Raw genomic sequence first — 15011 nt, forward strand, 5'->3', positions numbered from 1 at the left:
CACTTGGAGGATTAGAATGAAGCTCCTGGTTCCTGGCTTCAGCCTGACCCAACCCCGGCTATTGTGGTTATTTAAGGAGTGAACCAGTGGCTGGAATATCTCTTTCTCTGTGATTCTGCCTTTCAAATCAATAATAAATTCTAAAAAATTAGAGGTGAAAACGAAAAAAATTAACATTTCAGAAAAGATAACAATTATAAAGGAACACAGAATGAGTACACAGAATACTTTACAAGAAATTGTGCATAGGAAGGAGATTTTTCATTGCGTTGTAAATTTCTATTTTTCTTCCTGTGGTTGATTTCGTTTTGTGGCTTTTCATTTAAGGGGATGTGTCATAAATGTGTAATGGAGACTGTCATATTCAGATGTGAAGATACAATACAATATGCATCTCTACTTCCAAATCAAAGATGAGCTTCCATTGAAACTGTTGTATATATCTTGACAATAGGATGTTGTACTCTGCCATTCTCCATACAAGCAATGCCAGAATACACTAAACAACAGAATAATGGACTTGTGACAGTTTATGAAAGACTATATAATTGTAATAATATGGGAGACAGAAGATCTGGGGAGGGGGTAAGAAAAATCACAGAGCCTGCGGAAAGTATATCATAAAATAATTTAAAAAACAAATGAACAAAAAAACCTGTCTCAAGAGGCCCAGAACAATAGCCTAAATCCTGGTCTTGCATCTACCAGGATCCCGTATGGGTGCCGGTTCCATGTCCCGACCACCTGCCTGATCTCCCTGTTGATGTACTTAGGAAGCAGGGGATGATAATGGCTCAAGCACACAACTTCTTCCACATGAGACCCAGATGAAGTTTCAGGCTTCAATCTGGCCCAACCAGCTCTTGTGGGCACTTTGGGAACGAATCCATAGTTGGAAGATCTCTCCTTCTCTCTGTCACTCTGTCTTTCAAATAACTAAATAGATCTTACAAACAAACAAATAAAAAGGCAAAGAGTTCCTGTGCGCAGATGCACTCCTCAAATGCCTGCAATGGCCAGGGTTTCGGCCAGGCTGGAGTTGGGAGCCAGGAGTCCCATGTGAGTATCAGGGACCCACATACTCAAGCCATCACTGCGCATCCTAGGGTGAACACCATCTGGAAGCTGGATTCAGAAGTAGAGCTGAGATGCAAACCCCGGTACTCTGATCCAGTGGACTAAATACTCCCCCTGCCCATATTAGTATTTTATAATGAAGTGTGCCAACTTTGAAATCTCAATGTGTAAGGTTATGGAGTCATCCAAGTGATCAATTCAATGTGTAAGATGGCCCCAGTGCCACCAAACACCACAAACACCACTGTTGTGTTATTGCTGCCCACCCTGCAATCCACCATTAAGAAACCACTCCTTGGCGGCGGGTCACAGCAGCTTAAGGGGTGAGAGGAGCAGCAGCCATCAGGCAGCCCAAGCCACAACTGGCACACGTCCTCCCCGTTGCCAGTATGCCCGGGAGGAAGGTTAATTTTGTCCAACAGACGGTGAAGGAAGCACCCAAGAGAACCTGCAAGAGTGGGAGTGAAGCCTGAGAAAGCAGCCAGCAAGGAGAAGTCACCGGACAGAAAAGTGCAAGCTCGGGGAAGGCAGGAGCAAAGGGGTCCCGACCGAGGCAGCTCACCAAGAAGCTAAAGAGAAACTGAAGTAGACGAGAAACAGGCCGAGTCTGATGATCATCATACATCAGTGGTCCCAGGCTCCCTTCTTGCACGTGGCACATGCTCATCAACTGTTTTGCAAACAATCTACAGATAGTTTTAAGAAGGAAGGAGGCCCACCTTATCACCCCATCTCACCTCCCCCTCCCCATTTTAAGGGTAAATGATTTTAAGAGGTGAAATAGTTTGCTGGCTGTTTATCTTTCAATTAAATCAGAAACTAGAGGGATACTGAATTATAGGAGGCTTTGACTATCTTGAGTGTCAGCATTCCTTACTTGGTTTTGCTATCCCACAACACAACACAACACAACGCAATGCAACACAACACAACACAATGCAACGCAACACAACACAACACAACACAACACAATGTAACGCTACACAACACAACGCAACGCAACACAATGCAACACAACACAATGCAACGCAACGCAACACAACGCAACACAACACAACACAATGCAACACAACACAATGCAACACAACGCAATGCAACACAACACAACACAACACAACGCAATGCAACACAACGCAATGCAACACAATGCAACACAACACAACGCAACGCAATGCAACACAAAGCAACACAACACAACGCAACACAATGCAACACAACACAACACAGCGCAACAACACAACGTGACACAATGCAACACAACGCAACACAACACAATGCAACACAACGCAACACAATACAACACAACGCAACGCAACACAACGCAACACAACACAACGCAACGCAACACAATGCAACACAACACAATGCAATGCAACACAACACAACACAACACAACGCAACACAACACAGTGCAACACATACCAAATGGCAATGCGGTGTCAGAATTCTGCATTTATTCTATACTGGATATTTTCAATTACTTTTTCCATGTCATTTGGTAGAACTGTTTCCTGCACAAAAATCATTCTCTGCTGCTTTGTCAGGCCCGCGTGTGTTCCTGTAACATCTTGGGCTGTGGTAGCCCATTTTCCTAATCATTTTGTTGATCTGCTATGAGAGATTTAAAAAATTCGATATGCCACGTATGTGATCTCAAATTGTGAATTAGTAGGATTTATTTAACAGCAGCACCTTGACAGCCTCTGCAGGAAGAGGTGCTTCCAAGTTTTAAGCTGAAAAGACACTGGGATAACTCAGAATGACAATCCATGTTCTTTCAGTACGTATCTTAAGAACTGCGTTCTACTTGAAACATCTGTGAACTGGTTCTCGACACCAGTGAGATCTCAATGATGAACAACAACCAAAACAGAAACCACTACTTGCTGAGCTTGGAGTTTTGGTTTAATGTCAAATAACAACAACCTCCGTGATCTGAAGACAGTTAAAGCACTCCTTTTCTCAATGACAGTGAGGCCAGGGTTTCTTTCTACTTTCATGAAAATGCTGTCTTACAACAGATGGGATGCACAGATACACCACACTGTATTTCAACAGAAGCAGATCTGTCTTCCAGTAAGCCAGGCATAATGGGATTTGAAAAACAGATAAAGCAATGGGATTTCCCCCTATTAAATTTTGTTCTGCTTTAGAAATACAGCTCTTTTTTCATAAAATTATTCATGTTATAATGCAACGTCTTCATTCTAAAACAGGAGTAACTACTTCAGAGACTTCTTAAATTTATAATACTTAACTATCAGCAGATGTAACTCCTTTGTAGTCTTTAGCGATTTTTTTTTTTCAGGAGTATAAATGGGCTTGTCCTAAGAATAAAATAAAACAACAACAACAACAAAACCACCTGAGGCTGTTGTATTAGAGAATGCTTCTCATACAATTGAAACAATTGGAGCAACACTGCGTCACGATTCCTGGTGAGTATTAACTATCTAGCTCAGGGAAACACACCAAATGACGGCTGTAGGGTGGCCTGGAAAGGCTCTGCTCACACACATATGTTACAAAGCATCTGAAATGGGACAACCTCAGGGGGAAGACGTGACCTGTGGAGACACTAGCCAGTTGTCTTACAAAGGGTATCTATCTTGGTGTGTTAGAAGAGCGGAGAAGCTCCCAAGCTAGACTGACACTGAATCAGAGGCCCATCTTTCCTCTATTGCTCATCAAATGACCACAATAGCCAGAACTGGACCAGGCTTAAGTCAGGAGAAAGGGAAGATGATCCTGGCTTCGGATCAGCTTAGCTCTGGCCGTTGCGGCTACTTGGGGAGCAAACCAGTGGACAGAAGATCTTTCTTTCTGTATCTCCTTCCCTTTGTAAATCTGCCTTTCCAATAAAAATAAATAAGTCTTTAAAAAACAAGAAAGAAAAACGTAATTTATTTCATTTTCTGTACACTGGACAGTGGCAACAGACTGACCTGGGAGCAATACATACCCAGGATTCAGAAACTTGGGCCTATTTTACTAAAAAAAAAAATAAATAAATAAAATAGACAACTGTGAATGAAAAACAATGTTTTTTGTAGAAGAGTCTCTATACTCCAGAGATCTGTATAAGCTGAATATCCCCTACCCCTGGGACTAGAAATAGGTCAACTCTGAAATTTTTTTTTTAGGTTTTAGAATATGCTTTTTTTCATGTTTTGTACTCAAAATGACCTACCCAAGGCAGGGGACCCAGGTCTAAACATGAAGTCCACATGTTTCCTGTATGTACACAGGCAAAAGGTAGTTTAATGCAGTATTTTTAACATACATGTGGGTCAGGGGTGGATTCCACGCGTGGTGTCATTTAGTGCTCACCAAGCTTCGGATTCTGGAACCTTCTGGGTTTGGGGTTAGGGCTGAGGATTTGAGTACCATGCTTCCCCACCCGACTTACACCATTAGGCTTCAGTGGGGGCCTCTTGGTAGACTTGGCTGTAATTAATCCCATTCTTCACGCAGCCCAACAACAACACTCCAGGGGAATGAGAAGTGAGGACCAGCATGTCCTTAACCCGAGGTGCTGACCTGCAGGTCTGTCCTGCCGGCACCCTCCACAACTTCCCGTTAGTCCTCCCCTCTCTCTGCGTGGGCCCGTGTGGGGCTGTCACAGTCTCGTGACAACCGTCTCTTCCTCTCCCCCAGTCCCGTCTATCCCACGGCAAGACCCACTCCTTTGGCACTGCTGAGGCTAGCAACGCGACAGACAGGGAGAAGAAATGGCAGAAAAATGGAGCTGATGAACAAAGCTCCATTTCAGATTATAAAGGCATCTTAAAGACAGGCTGGAGGGCAGGGCGCGGTGGAAAGGTGGTATAGCATGCTAATCCTTCACTTGTAGGGTCAGCATTCCATATGGGCACCAGTTTGAGTCCTGCCTGCTCCACCTCCAAATCAGCTCCCTGCTTATGGCCTGGGAAAGCAGCACAGGAAAGACCAAGTACTTAGGCCCCTGTACCCATGTGGGAGATCGGGAAGAAGCTCCTGGCTCCTGTTAGCTCCTGCCATGCGGCCATTTGGAGAGTGAACCAGTGGATGGAAGATATTCTCTCCCTTTCTCTCCATCACTCCGACTTGCAAGTAAAATAAACAGCAATGAGGGGCTGTGCACTTGGCTTCACGGTTAAGCCGCTAATTAGGACCTCACATTAGAGCAACCGGGTCAGAACCCCGGCTCTGGCTGTGGGCTCCAGCTTCCTGCTAATGCAGCAGCCATGGGTTCCTGCCACCAGCATGGGAGACAGATTGAGTTTCTGGCTCCTGACTTGCAGCACCTGTCCAGCTATCATGAACATCTGGAGGATGAGGTGCGTACTGGAAAACAGAAGCTCTCTCTATCATTGTGTTTCTACAATCAATAAATACAGATCTCCTTAAGAATTAGAGCTGCTGAAAATGGGCCCAGAGGGGAGGCAAGAAGCCAGGCAGCTGGGCAGTCAGAGGGAATGTTGGCAACTTTAGACTGCAGCCCTTGACCCCAAAAGGAGGACCTGGGGGTGAGGATGGGCACTTGACCGTGGCTAGGAGCAGGGGCTGTGTTTTCTGCCTTCTGAGCCGGGCCAGGCTGTTACTGTCAAGAGCCTTTATTTAAAGCCTCCGCCTCCAGCTGCCTCTGGTCTGGGCTCTTCTCTACTTCCGTCAGGCATTCTTCTGTGCCCACATGCAATAAGATCAGTCTACAAGGGAGCGAGGCCAGCAGAGTCATGGAAGCCCAAGCTGCTATGTTGCTAACAACAGGCACTCCATGGATTACGGGTGGCCTGAGTGTAACAGCAGCCTCTTTCTGAAGGCCACTGGATGTCCTTGAGCATCTGTTTGCAGGGAAACAAAGGCAAGCCAGGATTGTGGCAGCAGGTGTCAGGTGAGTGGGAACACTATTTGTATGGTCCTGTTTGTGTCTGTCCACGCACAGCAAGCCAGGTGACAGATATCAGCACCACAGAGGTGGACGTGGAGGCTCTGCAGCCACAGCACTCCACTGATTGCCCTTGGCTGTGAACTGCTCACCCAGGCACTGCCCCCACCCCCAAGACCAAATAGTAACTCCATGACGGATAACGTGAGTGCCAAACTACATCATTAGAAACTTTACCATGCAGAACCAGCCTAGTTTCCAGTTAATCAGGGCTACTGTGCCCCTACCAAGAGATGAACTCCTGAGGAGGTTTCCTGCCATCCCACGTGAGGATGGCTGCTTGCCTTTCCCATCCACTTCACGTGCAATGGGGCAGAGAGGGTTGCATGCAACCCACCTGTCTCTCCGGACACCTGCAGCCGCTGACCGTTGCAGAAGGCGCCCCGGCCCCTCTGGCCTGTGTACAGCCGCTCCTCGGTGCAGTGGTAAATCACCCCGAATTCCAGCTGCAGGGGGGCAGGACAGAACACAAATGCACATAACTCATCTGACATGGACAATACGGCAACTCAGAGGGAAGCCCGCTCCCGGTGGCGAGACTGGCACACAGGTAATGGGACAGAGAGTGTCTTCCAAGAAGCGAAAAACATCGGTCTAGATTCCACGCTAGGCCTGGATGGGGAGGCAACATTTCTTTTGCATGAGTATTTTAAGCATATAGAAACACTGGGGGCTGGTGTTGTGGCTCTAGCAGGATATGTCGTTGCCTGTGACACCAGTATCCCACACGAGCGTGGGTTCTAGACCTGTCTGCTCCACTTGCAATCCAGCTCTCTGCTAATGCATCTGGGAAAGTAACTGAAGATGGCCCAAATGCTTGGGGTCCTGTCACTCACGTGGGACACCTTGATGGAATTTCAGGTTCCTGGTTTTGGCCTGGCCCTGCCCCAGATACTGCAGTCATTTGGGGGAATGAACCAGCAGACAGAAGAGGTCTCTAAATAATTCTGCCTTTCCAATAAACAGGATGTTTAAAACAAACCTAAAAGCTAAAAACAAACAAACAAAAAAACTATTTTAAAGTTCATATAATAATAGAGCATCACTAACCAAAAGTTACTGAAAAGGGCTTAATTCTTTAGAATGGCCTGTAGGGCTGACATGGTGGTGCAGTGAGCTGGTCCTCTGTCTGCTCTGTACATTGGTATCACATATGGTCACCAGTTTGTGTCCCAGCTGCTCCACTTCTGATCTGGTTCCCTACTTACAGCCTGAGACAGCAGCAGAGGACGGTCCAAAGCCTTGGGACCCTGCACCTGCATGGGAGACCCAGAAAGAAGCTGGCTCCCAATTTTAGATCAGTTCAGCTCTGGCTGTTATACCTAGCTGGGGAGTGAACTTTAAAATCTTCCTGTCAAATAAAAGTAAACACATCTTTTTTTTTTAAAATGGCCTGGAAAAAAAAAAAAAACGTATAGCTGCAGGAAAAGGGCTACTTGTGACTAATCCAACCCCTTAAGAAACCTTCCAGACTGCTGATGTGTGAAGAATTCAGACGGCATCAGGAAAGCCGACGCCAGCTCAGGAAAAGACAAAGAGACCTGGCTCCCCGTGGAGGGCTTGAGCCCAAGAGATCACAGTCTCTCCAGTAGCTCCCCGGTATGGCTCAGGGTCTTGTGACAGCAAGGTGCAAATGGAAGAGGTTGGTATGAGGCAAGGCATAGCCCCTGGCCCGTGTGTCTCCATCACCAGTCCCCTGCCTACTTCCCACCACTCAGGACCCAGCACTGAGCCAAGTGTTCACCTGTATGGAAAATATAATGACCCAGGTCAGTGCTTTCCCAAAGCCTTGGCTGGCCCTGGGGTGAACTGAACGGCTCTAGAATGTACGCTCCCAACTTCTGGAATGGGGAGAGGGGAGGAGGAAGACAAGGGGTCATTCGGCTCACTTACTGAGAGCTCATGGTGTTCTGGCAGTACTGATTCCTTCCCTCACTCCCATGACCCTGGCCTTTCCCAGGATTCCCAAATCTGGATCAACCCTAGACCTAATGGCTTCTGAGAGTCTGGTGGGATCCCCAGACCAAGGGAAGACCAAGGGAAATGTCCTGGCCCTGGGGTGCGGGGGACAAAGGAAAGACACACATGGTACCCCCAGGTGGGGCACCATTCTAAACCAAGAGCTCCTGCGTTCCGTTGCTAGGAATAGGGGACAAACATAGGCTGCTGGGAAGGTGGCCTCTTACTGCCCATCTGGTGGTTGTGTCCTGTGTACACTAGTCTCGGGGACAATGTCTAATAGAAAAACAAGTGAAGAGCTGACTATTTCCCCACATGCCAACGTTAACATTCTTACTTGTGCTCAATTTTGGGATGGATTCAAATTGCTCTCGGCGTCTCTGCTGGGAACCAAGTACTGGGATGCGCAGGTGCTTCCCTGTAGGATGCCTGGACACCCCAGCCCTGTTTCCATAGCACTGTTACAACTACGAAGAAGTAACTGCCCCAGCCCTTCCTTCTGGGGCAGGTCCTGGGACAGCGCCTGGCTTAGGAGGTCTCCAGGGAATCCTCAAAGAGGTCCGTTCTCCCACGCCCAGCCTGAGGGAGACCCAGAATCAACAGAATATCGGGATGCAAAAGGTTCTCCCAAAATAGGAATTCTTTTTCCTTTGTGACAGGATCACACGCTCCAGGGGTCAACTGGAGTCTGACTGGGACCATCTGCTGGAAAGGTCTCCTTCCAGGGCAATGCCCCGGGCTGGTCCCCAACCACACACACACACACACACACACACACACACACACACACACACACACACACACACACACTGCTCCAGGCTCATTCATAGTTTGTGGACTTAGAAGAACATCTCCGTGCACTCCCTAGTCATAGTGAAGACAGGTGGGGAGGGAGCAGATGGGAAGACCGCATACCTCTTGGTGCACAGCGAATCCAATGCTGACAGCCACGGTGGGGAATCTGTAAGGAAACAGAAGAGTTGGTGCCTGACAACCTCCTGGCTGTGTGGGGCCTCCTGGGAGGAACATGGGGGCCTCAGTGTGCTTTGGCTGGCCTGTTTTTATTAAAAACAAAACAAAACCACTTTCCACAATGTTATTCACTGCTTCCAAGACAGACTTCTCTGGCTTTGTGGCAACAGTGGACCTCAACAGAAAAACAGCATCTGAGAGCCACGGGAGATTGATGCAGTTCAGTGGTGATCATCCCAAGACCAATGGGGAATGACTTTAATAAGGGGACTTCTAGACCTCAGGGCCCCACAGCCCTCCCAGGGAGCCAGTCCAAGAGGTTCAGCGGAGGCTCTCAGAGGCTGTAGTCTCCCCACGCAGGCCACCTTTCGCAACCCTAGCCCAGCCCTGCCCTCGCTGCTGGAGCCAGCCAACGCAGCCAGAGCAGAGTGAGTGAGCCACAGCCGACACTCGGTTTTTGTCCGTATGCCTGGGGTTCTGTTTGGTGACCACATGGGTGTTCAAGGCCTTCGAGATAATCTCTCCTGTCTAGGACAGTGATCGGGGCTTAAAAGCAGGTAGGAGGCGTGCCAAGGCCAGGGCCTGAGAAAGGCAGAGCAGGTCTCTTGTGAGCACGCCCCACCTGCCGGGGGGGGTGGGGTGGGCGGGAACACTAAGCTTGGGCCCTGCTGCTGCCCACACATGCATGTGTGCCCCCTCCCCGCCAGGCTGGTGTCAGCTCCTATGTCTATTTTCTACCCAAAACTCTTCTCCCAAGCTGCTCTCACTCTGCCCTGGGATCCTGAGGCCTCCAAGAGTGCCTTGTAAACAGTGGTTCTGGAGCCCCCGGAGTCACCGGAAACCCACAGATGGACACCTGGCCCTCCCCACATGACGCTGCTCCACTTGGGGAACACCCTGGTGAGTGTGTTGGGGAGGGTGTGGCGCTCTGGTCACAGGGCTGTGGGTGCCAGATGGCTCCATTCCATCACCTCCCTTAGCACAGGCAAGACCTGGGGCCAGGAACTCCCTGCAGGGCTGCTAGGCACGCTCAGGTGGGAGAACCACTCAGCCCCAGCCTGTGGTCAGGGAGCTTCCTGTGCTTTCCTCCCTGTCTCCTCCCTGATGCTTCCCCTGTCCTCCCTAAACTTCCTGCTCTCTGGAACTGAGGTTTGCCCCTGTAGGGAAGCAGCCCTGGGTCTCGCTGGCACTGCCCTCTGTCTGCCCTTGGGGCCCTGGCAGTCACTGGTTGGCACAGGCCACACCTCTGAACCCTGTTCCCAGGCTTGGATGTGCACACATGCCCTACAAATGCTCTTTTAGATTAGGCAAAGCATTCAGGAGAGCAGATGGGATTCTGCCTTGGAAGGGCTTCCCACCTCCACTCACCTGTGCACGAAGTTACAGGTGCCATCGATGGGATCAATGATCCAGGTTGGACTGTGGGTGAGCACGCACTTGGCCCCAGAGGCTGCAGCCTCCTCTGCAATGAACCTGTGGCAGAACAAAGGGGGCCTGAGAAAATGCAGTGGGGGCTCCACTCACTGGGCTCGAAACTGCTTCCAGTCCTGGGAGGGAGAAAAAAAACAGCCGAGGGCAGAGATTTCCTGGTGGTTTCTCAGTCAAACTGCAGGACCCAAGTTTGGGAAGAGGCATCACAAGCTTGGAGCAGGTGGAGGGTGGGGAAGGTGCACATGAAACAGCGAAGGGTACAAGGCAGGGCTTAGGGAGCAAAGTTAAACTCTGATGTATTCCTAGTCCTGGACAGGGGCCAATGGCATCACAAAGGAATCTGGGAGAGGAGTGATGGATAATGTCCGATGACCCGGGGCACCAGGGGCCTAAATGTTCCCTGCAGCCAACACCTCCATGGAATTGCAGACACAGGTGACCAAAGTTGGATGGGAGCCGTGGCTCCTGTTTCCCCCAGGATGCCCTCACTGCCCTGTCTCGGGCTTCCCTTCCAGGTAAAGTGGGGGATGGCATGGAGAGCAGAGCCAGGTAACGATGGCACTGCTGGCTCGCTCCCACCCTCTGAGCGCTCGTGAGGGTTCCTGCTGGCCCGAGTGGTCTCCTCGCACTGCTCAGGGACACAGCTGCCTGCTCCAGGCCTGAGACTCCTGTACTCTCTATAGCCATCCTCATGTCGTCCACCCATCAGGAACCTGAACAAAACAGCATCTCAAGACAGACCTGCACCACAGGGGACTCTGGCTTCTTCCATACACTGCATCAGGTGCACCAGTGTAAGCCTTCAGGCCAGTACTGTGGCATAGTAGCTTAAACCCTGGCTTGCAATACTGATGTATCCTATCTGCAGTGCCAGCTTGAACTCTGGCTGCTCTACTGCCAAACTAGCTTCTTGCTAAACTATGCCTGGGAAGGTAGCAGATGACGGCCTAAGCGCTTGGGCCCCTGCCAGCTGCCTGGGAGATGCTCCTGGACTTCTGGCTTTGGGCTCTCCTCCTTCCCAGCACAGAGCAGCGCTCAGGGCAGACCCAGCACCCTCCCAGGTGTGAAGGGGCCTTAGCGCAGGTCCCAGGCAGGCACTGAGCACACGTGGGTTTGGGAGATGAGCACGGAATCTTGCTAAAGGGCTTTGCAACAAACCCATAGCTATACCATAGGGAGATGTGTGCAGCAGCTGTGTTTGTTTGTTTGTTTTTTCTTACCAACAAGGGACAAGGAGTTAAAAAAAACAAGACAGGATGCCTGTGCCACGGGGAAGCACCCAGGCAGGGCAGGGCACAGTCTCTACCATGAGATATGATAGCAAGCAGCTGGCAGATGAAAGGGGTGAAATGTCCTGATAAGATGAAAAGATCAAACAGCTCTTCCATAACTGCGCCCATTGCTTATGCCGAGATGGATTCAAGTGTGAAGAATTCAGTTCCCAAGTCTCACTGGCCACATTTCCCGGGTGCTCACGGGGTGCTGGTGGCTGGCTGCCCCATGGACAGTATGGACAGGGCCCACTTCTACCAGGCAACAACGCTGTCCCAGGCCAAAGTGCCTCGTGTGCACTTGGACATCCACACAGGACAGTTGTGCCCTGCGATGTCTGGGGCTGTCACTCTGTGCACGGGCTGTGACATCCGTGTTGCGGAGGGCCTGCTAGGCAGTGGAGAGTGAACACTGCGACTTCGGGACGTGTGACTTAAGATGCCATGGCTTGGAGAGCCTGGACAGCCAGGGCTGGCTCCGGGAACTCATGGCCTCTAGGCAGAGAAGGCAGACGACCCCTGGGATACTGGAGCCCCTTTCTCTGCCTGAACGTGCACCCTCCCCTTCTTCAGGGAGCCGCCTTCCTCCCCACAGTCCTGGCACTGCCTCTGGTCACGCAACCAGGCAAGCTGGCCAGGGTCCTGCTCAGGGGCTGGTTTTGCCTAGACCAGTCCAGATAGAATAAACAGCAGGAGAAAGACATGGTGGGGACCATGACAACAAGGCAAGCACCGTGAGCCCATGACTTCCAGGGGTGCCAACTTGGCCATGTTTCTAAGTCAAACATGCCGGGAACTCAGCCTGTTGGTAGCGTGTCTTTTGGTGGCTGTGAGGGTTCCCTCCCCTGAAATGGCTTTGCATTCTGCTATCAGAGAGTGGTTCACACCCCGAAAGCACACGCAGCAGGAGCGAGTGCCAAGGCCGAAACTGGGAGCAAGGTCATGGAGGCAGTGTGCAAACACCACCAAGGTCAGCGAGGGAGGGCAGCAACTCCCGTGCAAGGACAACTGCCCAGGAAACGTGAGGAACGTGGGATTTCTTTCCTTCATAAACCCAATTTCAAACAGGAAACTGGAGAGTCAGCGAGGGCGTGCTTAACGGCCCTGGAAGAGGAGGAAAGAACGTGCCAGCAGTCATTAACACCTAAGAAGCCAAGTCCCAATACACAGGGCTCCTGGACTCGTGGCCACACGTGTCGGGGAGCACCGGGGTGGGCAGAGGGGCCCGAGAGCGGGTTTGGTGAAAAGTCGTTCAACCCAGCAGCAACTACAACGCTCCTGCTCAGGTTTCTAGTACGAACGATATTTTCCATGGAAATGACTCAAGGAGAGTGTCACTGAACCCTGGACTTGAAAAACATTTATTTACTAAAAACATTTATTTGGGGCCAGGTGCTGTAGCCAAGCAGCTAAGGTCCTCACCATATGGGCACTGGCTTTAATCCCCACAGCCCCACCTCCCTTCCAGCTCCCTGCTTGTGGCCTGGGAAGGCAGTCGAGGATGAGCCAAGGCCTTGGGACCAGGCAGCCACATGGGAGAGCCAGAGGAGGGCTCTGGCCTCCTGGCTTTGGATCGGCTGAGCTCTGGCCATTGCGGCCACTTGGGGAGTGAATCATCGGACGGAAGATCTTTTTTTTGTTGTTTTGTTTTGTTTAAAGGGGTTGTAACATTTATTTTATTTTATTTTTAAAGATTTATTTATTTATTGGAAAGTCAGATATACAGAGAGGAGGAGAGACAGAGAGGAAGATCTTCCGTCCGATGATTCACTCCCCAAGTGAGCGCAATGGCCGATGCTATGCCGATCTGAAACCAGGAGCCAGGAACTTCTTCCATGTCTCCCACGCGGGTGCAGGGTCCCAAGGCTTTGGGCCGTCCTCGACTGCTTTCCCAGGCCACAAGCAGGGAGTTGGATGGGAAGTGGAGCAGCCGGGATTAGAACCGGAGCCCATACAGGATCCCAGTGCGTGCAAGGCGAGGACTTTAGCCGCTAGGCCACTGCACCGGGCCCTAAAAATAAATAAATCTTAAAAAAAAAAAAACAACCCTACCATTTATTTGAAAGCGTCACAAAGAGAGAGAGAGAGAGAGACATAGACACTGAGAGGGATTTTCCATCTGCTGGTTCACTCCCCAAGTGGCTACAAGGTCAGGTCTAGGCCAAGCTGAAGCCAGGAGTGTGCAGTACTACCCGGGTTCTTCCACATGGGAGCCCAAGCAGCAGCACCATCTTCTACTGCCTTCCTAACAGCATCAGTAGGGAGCCAGACAGGAAAGTGGAGTAGCTGGGACACAAATTGGTGCTCCTACAAGATGCCGGCATCACCAGGGGTGGCTTAACCCACAGTACCACAACACTGACTCCTGGGCCTTTTATTATTTTTTTTAACCTGAGAGGCAGAAAAATAGAGAGAGAGAGATAGAGAAGAGATACGGGAGGGAGAGTGGGGGGAATCCATCCAGTGGTTTACTCCCCAAATGCCTGCAGAAGGGAGCTGAGGCCGTGCAGTCTCCCCCATGAGAGACAGGGAGCCAACTACAGTCACTGCTGCCTTCTAGAGCCTGTATCAGCAAGATGCTGGGCTCAGGCACCAGAGCTGGGTATCAAACCGGGTGGGTGCTCCAGGGCAGAACACAGCCGTCTCAGCTGCTAAGCCAAACAGCCTCCTGGAACCGTGGGAATTGCTTAGTGGTTGCATGTTCATGTCCCGGAGTTTCCCACCCCTGGCTTGTGCTTTGCCCGCCACTTGGCTGTCCTGCTTATTAGCCTACCTGCCCCTCGGGAGGCTAGAGGGCATGCAGGGCAGGGTGCGTGGAGGGTGAACAGCAACCTGGATGGTCTCCAGGCTTTTGAAGCATTGAAAATATTTCCCTGGTGTGTGATGAGGGAGGCAGAGCTTTTATTTACTTAAACCTGACTTCCTTCAAGCAGGAAGCTGACATCTGCGGAACAGGAGGGAACATTCTATGGCTCTCTGCAGAGAGGAGAGTTCACTCCACAAACCCTATTCTGCACAGATGCAAGTATAAAATAGTGATTCTTTCATTAAAAAAGTATTGGAACAGCTATATAACATCAATATGTAAGTTATTAAAGTGCACACACACACACACACACAATTCTTCAGAGAGCTCAAAGTACATTCCACAAGTCCATGGACACAGATAGGAAAAGAGCAGCTGGGGTTCAGGGTGGGAGTGTGTGACCAGAAACAGTGATGCACTTCGCGACACAGTTTATTTAACTACTTCCCTTTTCTCTGAACAGCTGCAACAAAGCCTCCTTGTCACTTTGACAGCCAAGTGCCCTGGGGACTTTGCCTGTGGCCACTTAAGTCTGTTTACTCTGGGACAGGAAGGTTAGGACAGTCTC

General features: G+C 50.2%; 1 protein-coding gene across 1 annotated transcript in view; it reads right to left on the minus strand.

Moving 5' to 3' along the window:
* The window catches only part of IMPA2 (inositol monophosphatase 2), a 55021-nt gene that overhangs the window by 10319 nt on the left and 29691 nt on the right, over positions 1–15011 (minus strand). The window contains exons 3-5 of the mRNA XM_040994846.1: positions 10304–10408; positions 8879–8924; positions 6342–6450 (exon numbers count right to left, since the gene is read on the minus strand). Of these exons, the coding sequence (XP_040850780.1) occupies positions 6342–6450; positions 8879–8924; positions 10304–10408 (260 nt within the window). The remainder of the gene's footprint in view (positions 1–6341; positions 6451–8878; positions 8925–10303; positions 10409–15011) is intronic.

Source organism: Ochotona curzoniae, unplaced genomic scaffold (assembly GCF_017591425.1).
Source record: "Ochotona curzoniae isolate NIBS_2020 unplaced genomic scaffold, NIBS_Ocur_1.0 contig_908, whole genome shotgun sequence".
NCBI lineage: Eukaryota > Metazoa > Chordata > Mammalia > Lagomorpha > Ochotonidae > Ochotona > Ochotona curzoniae.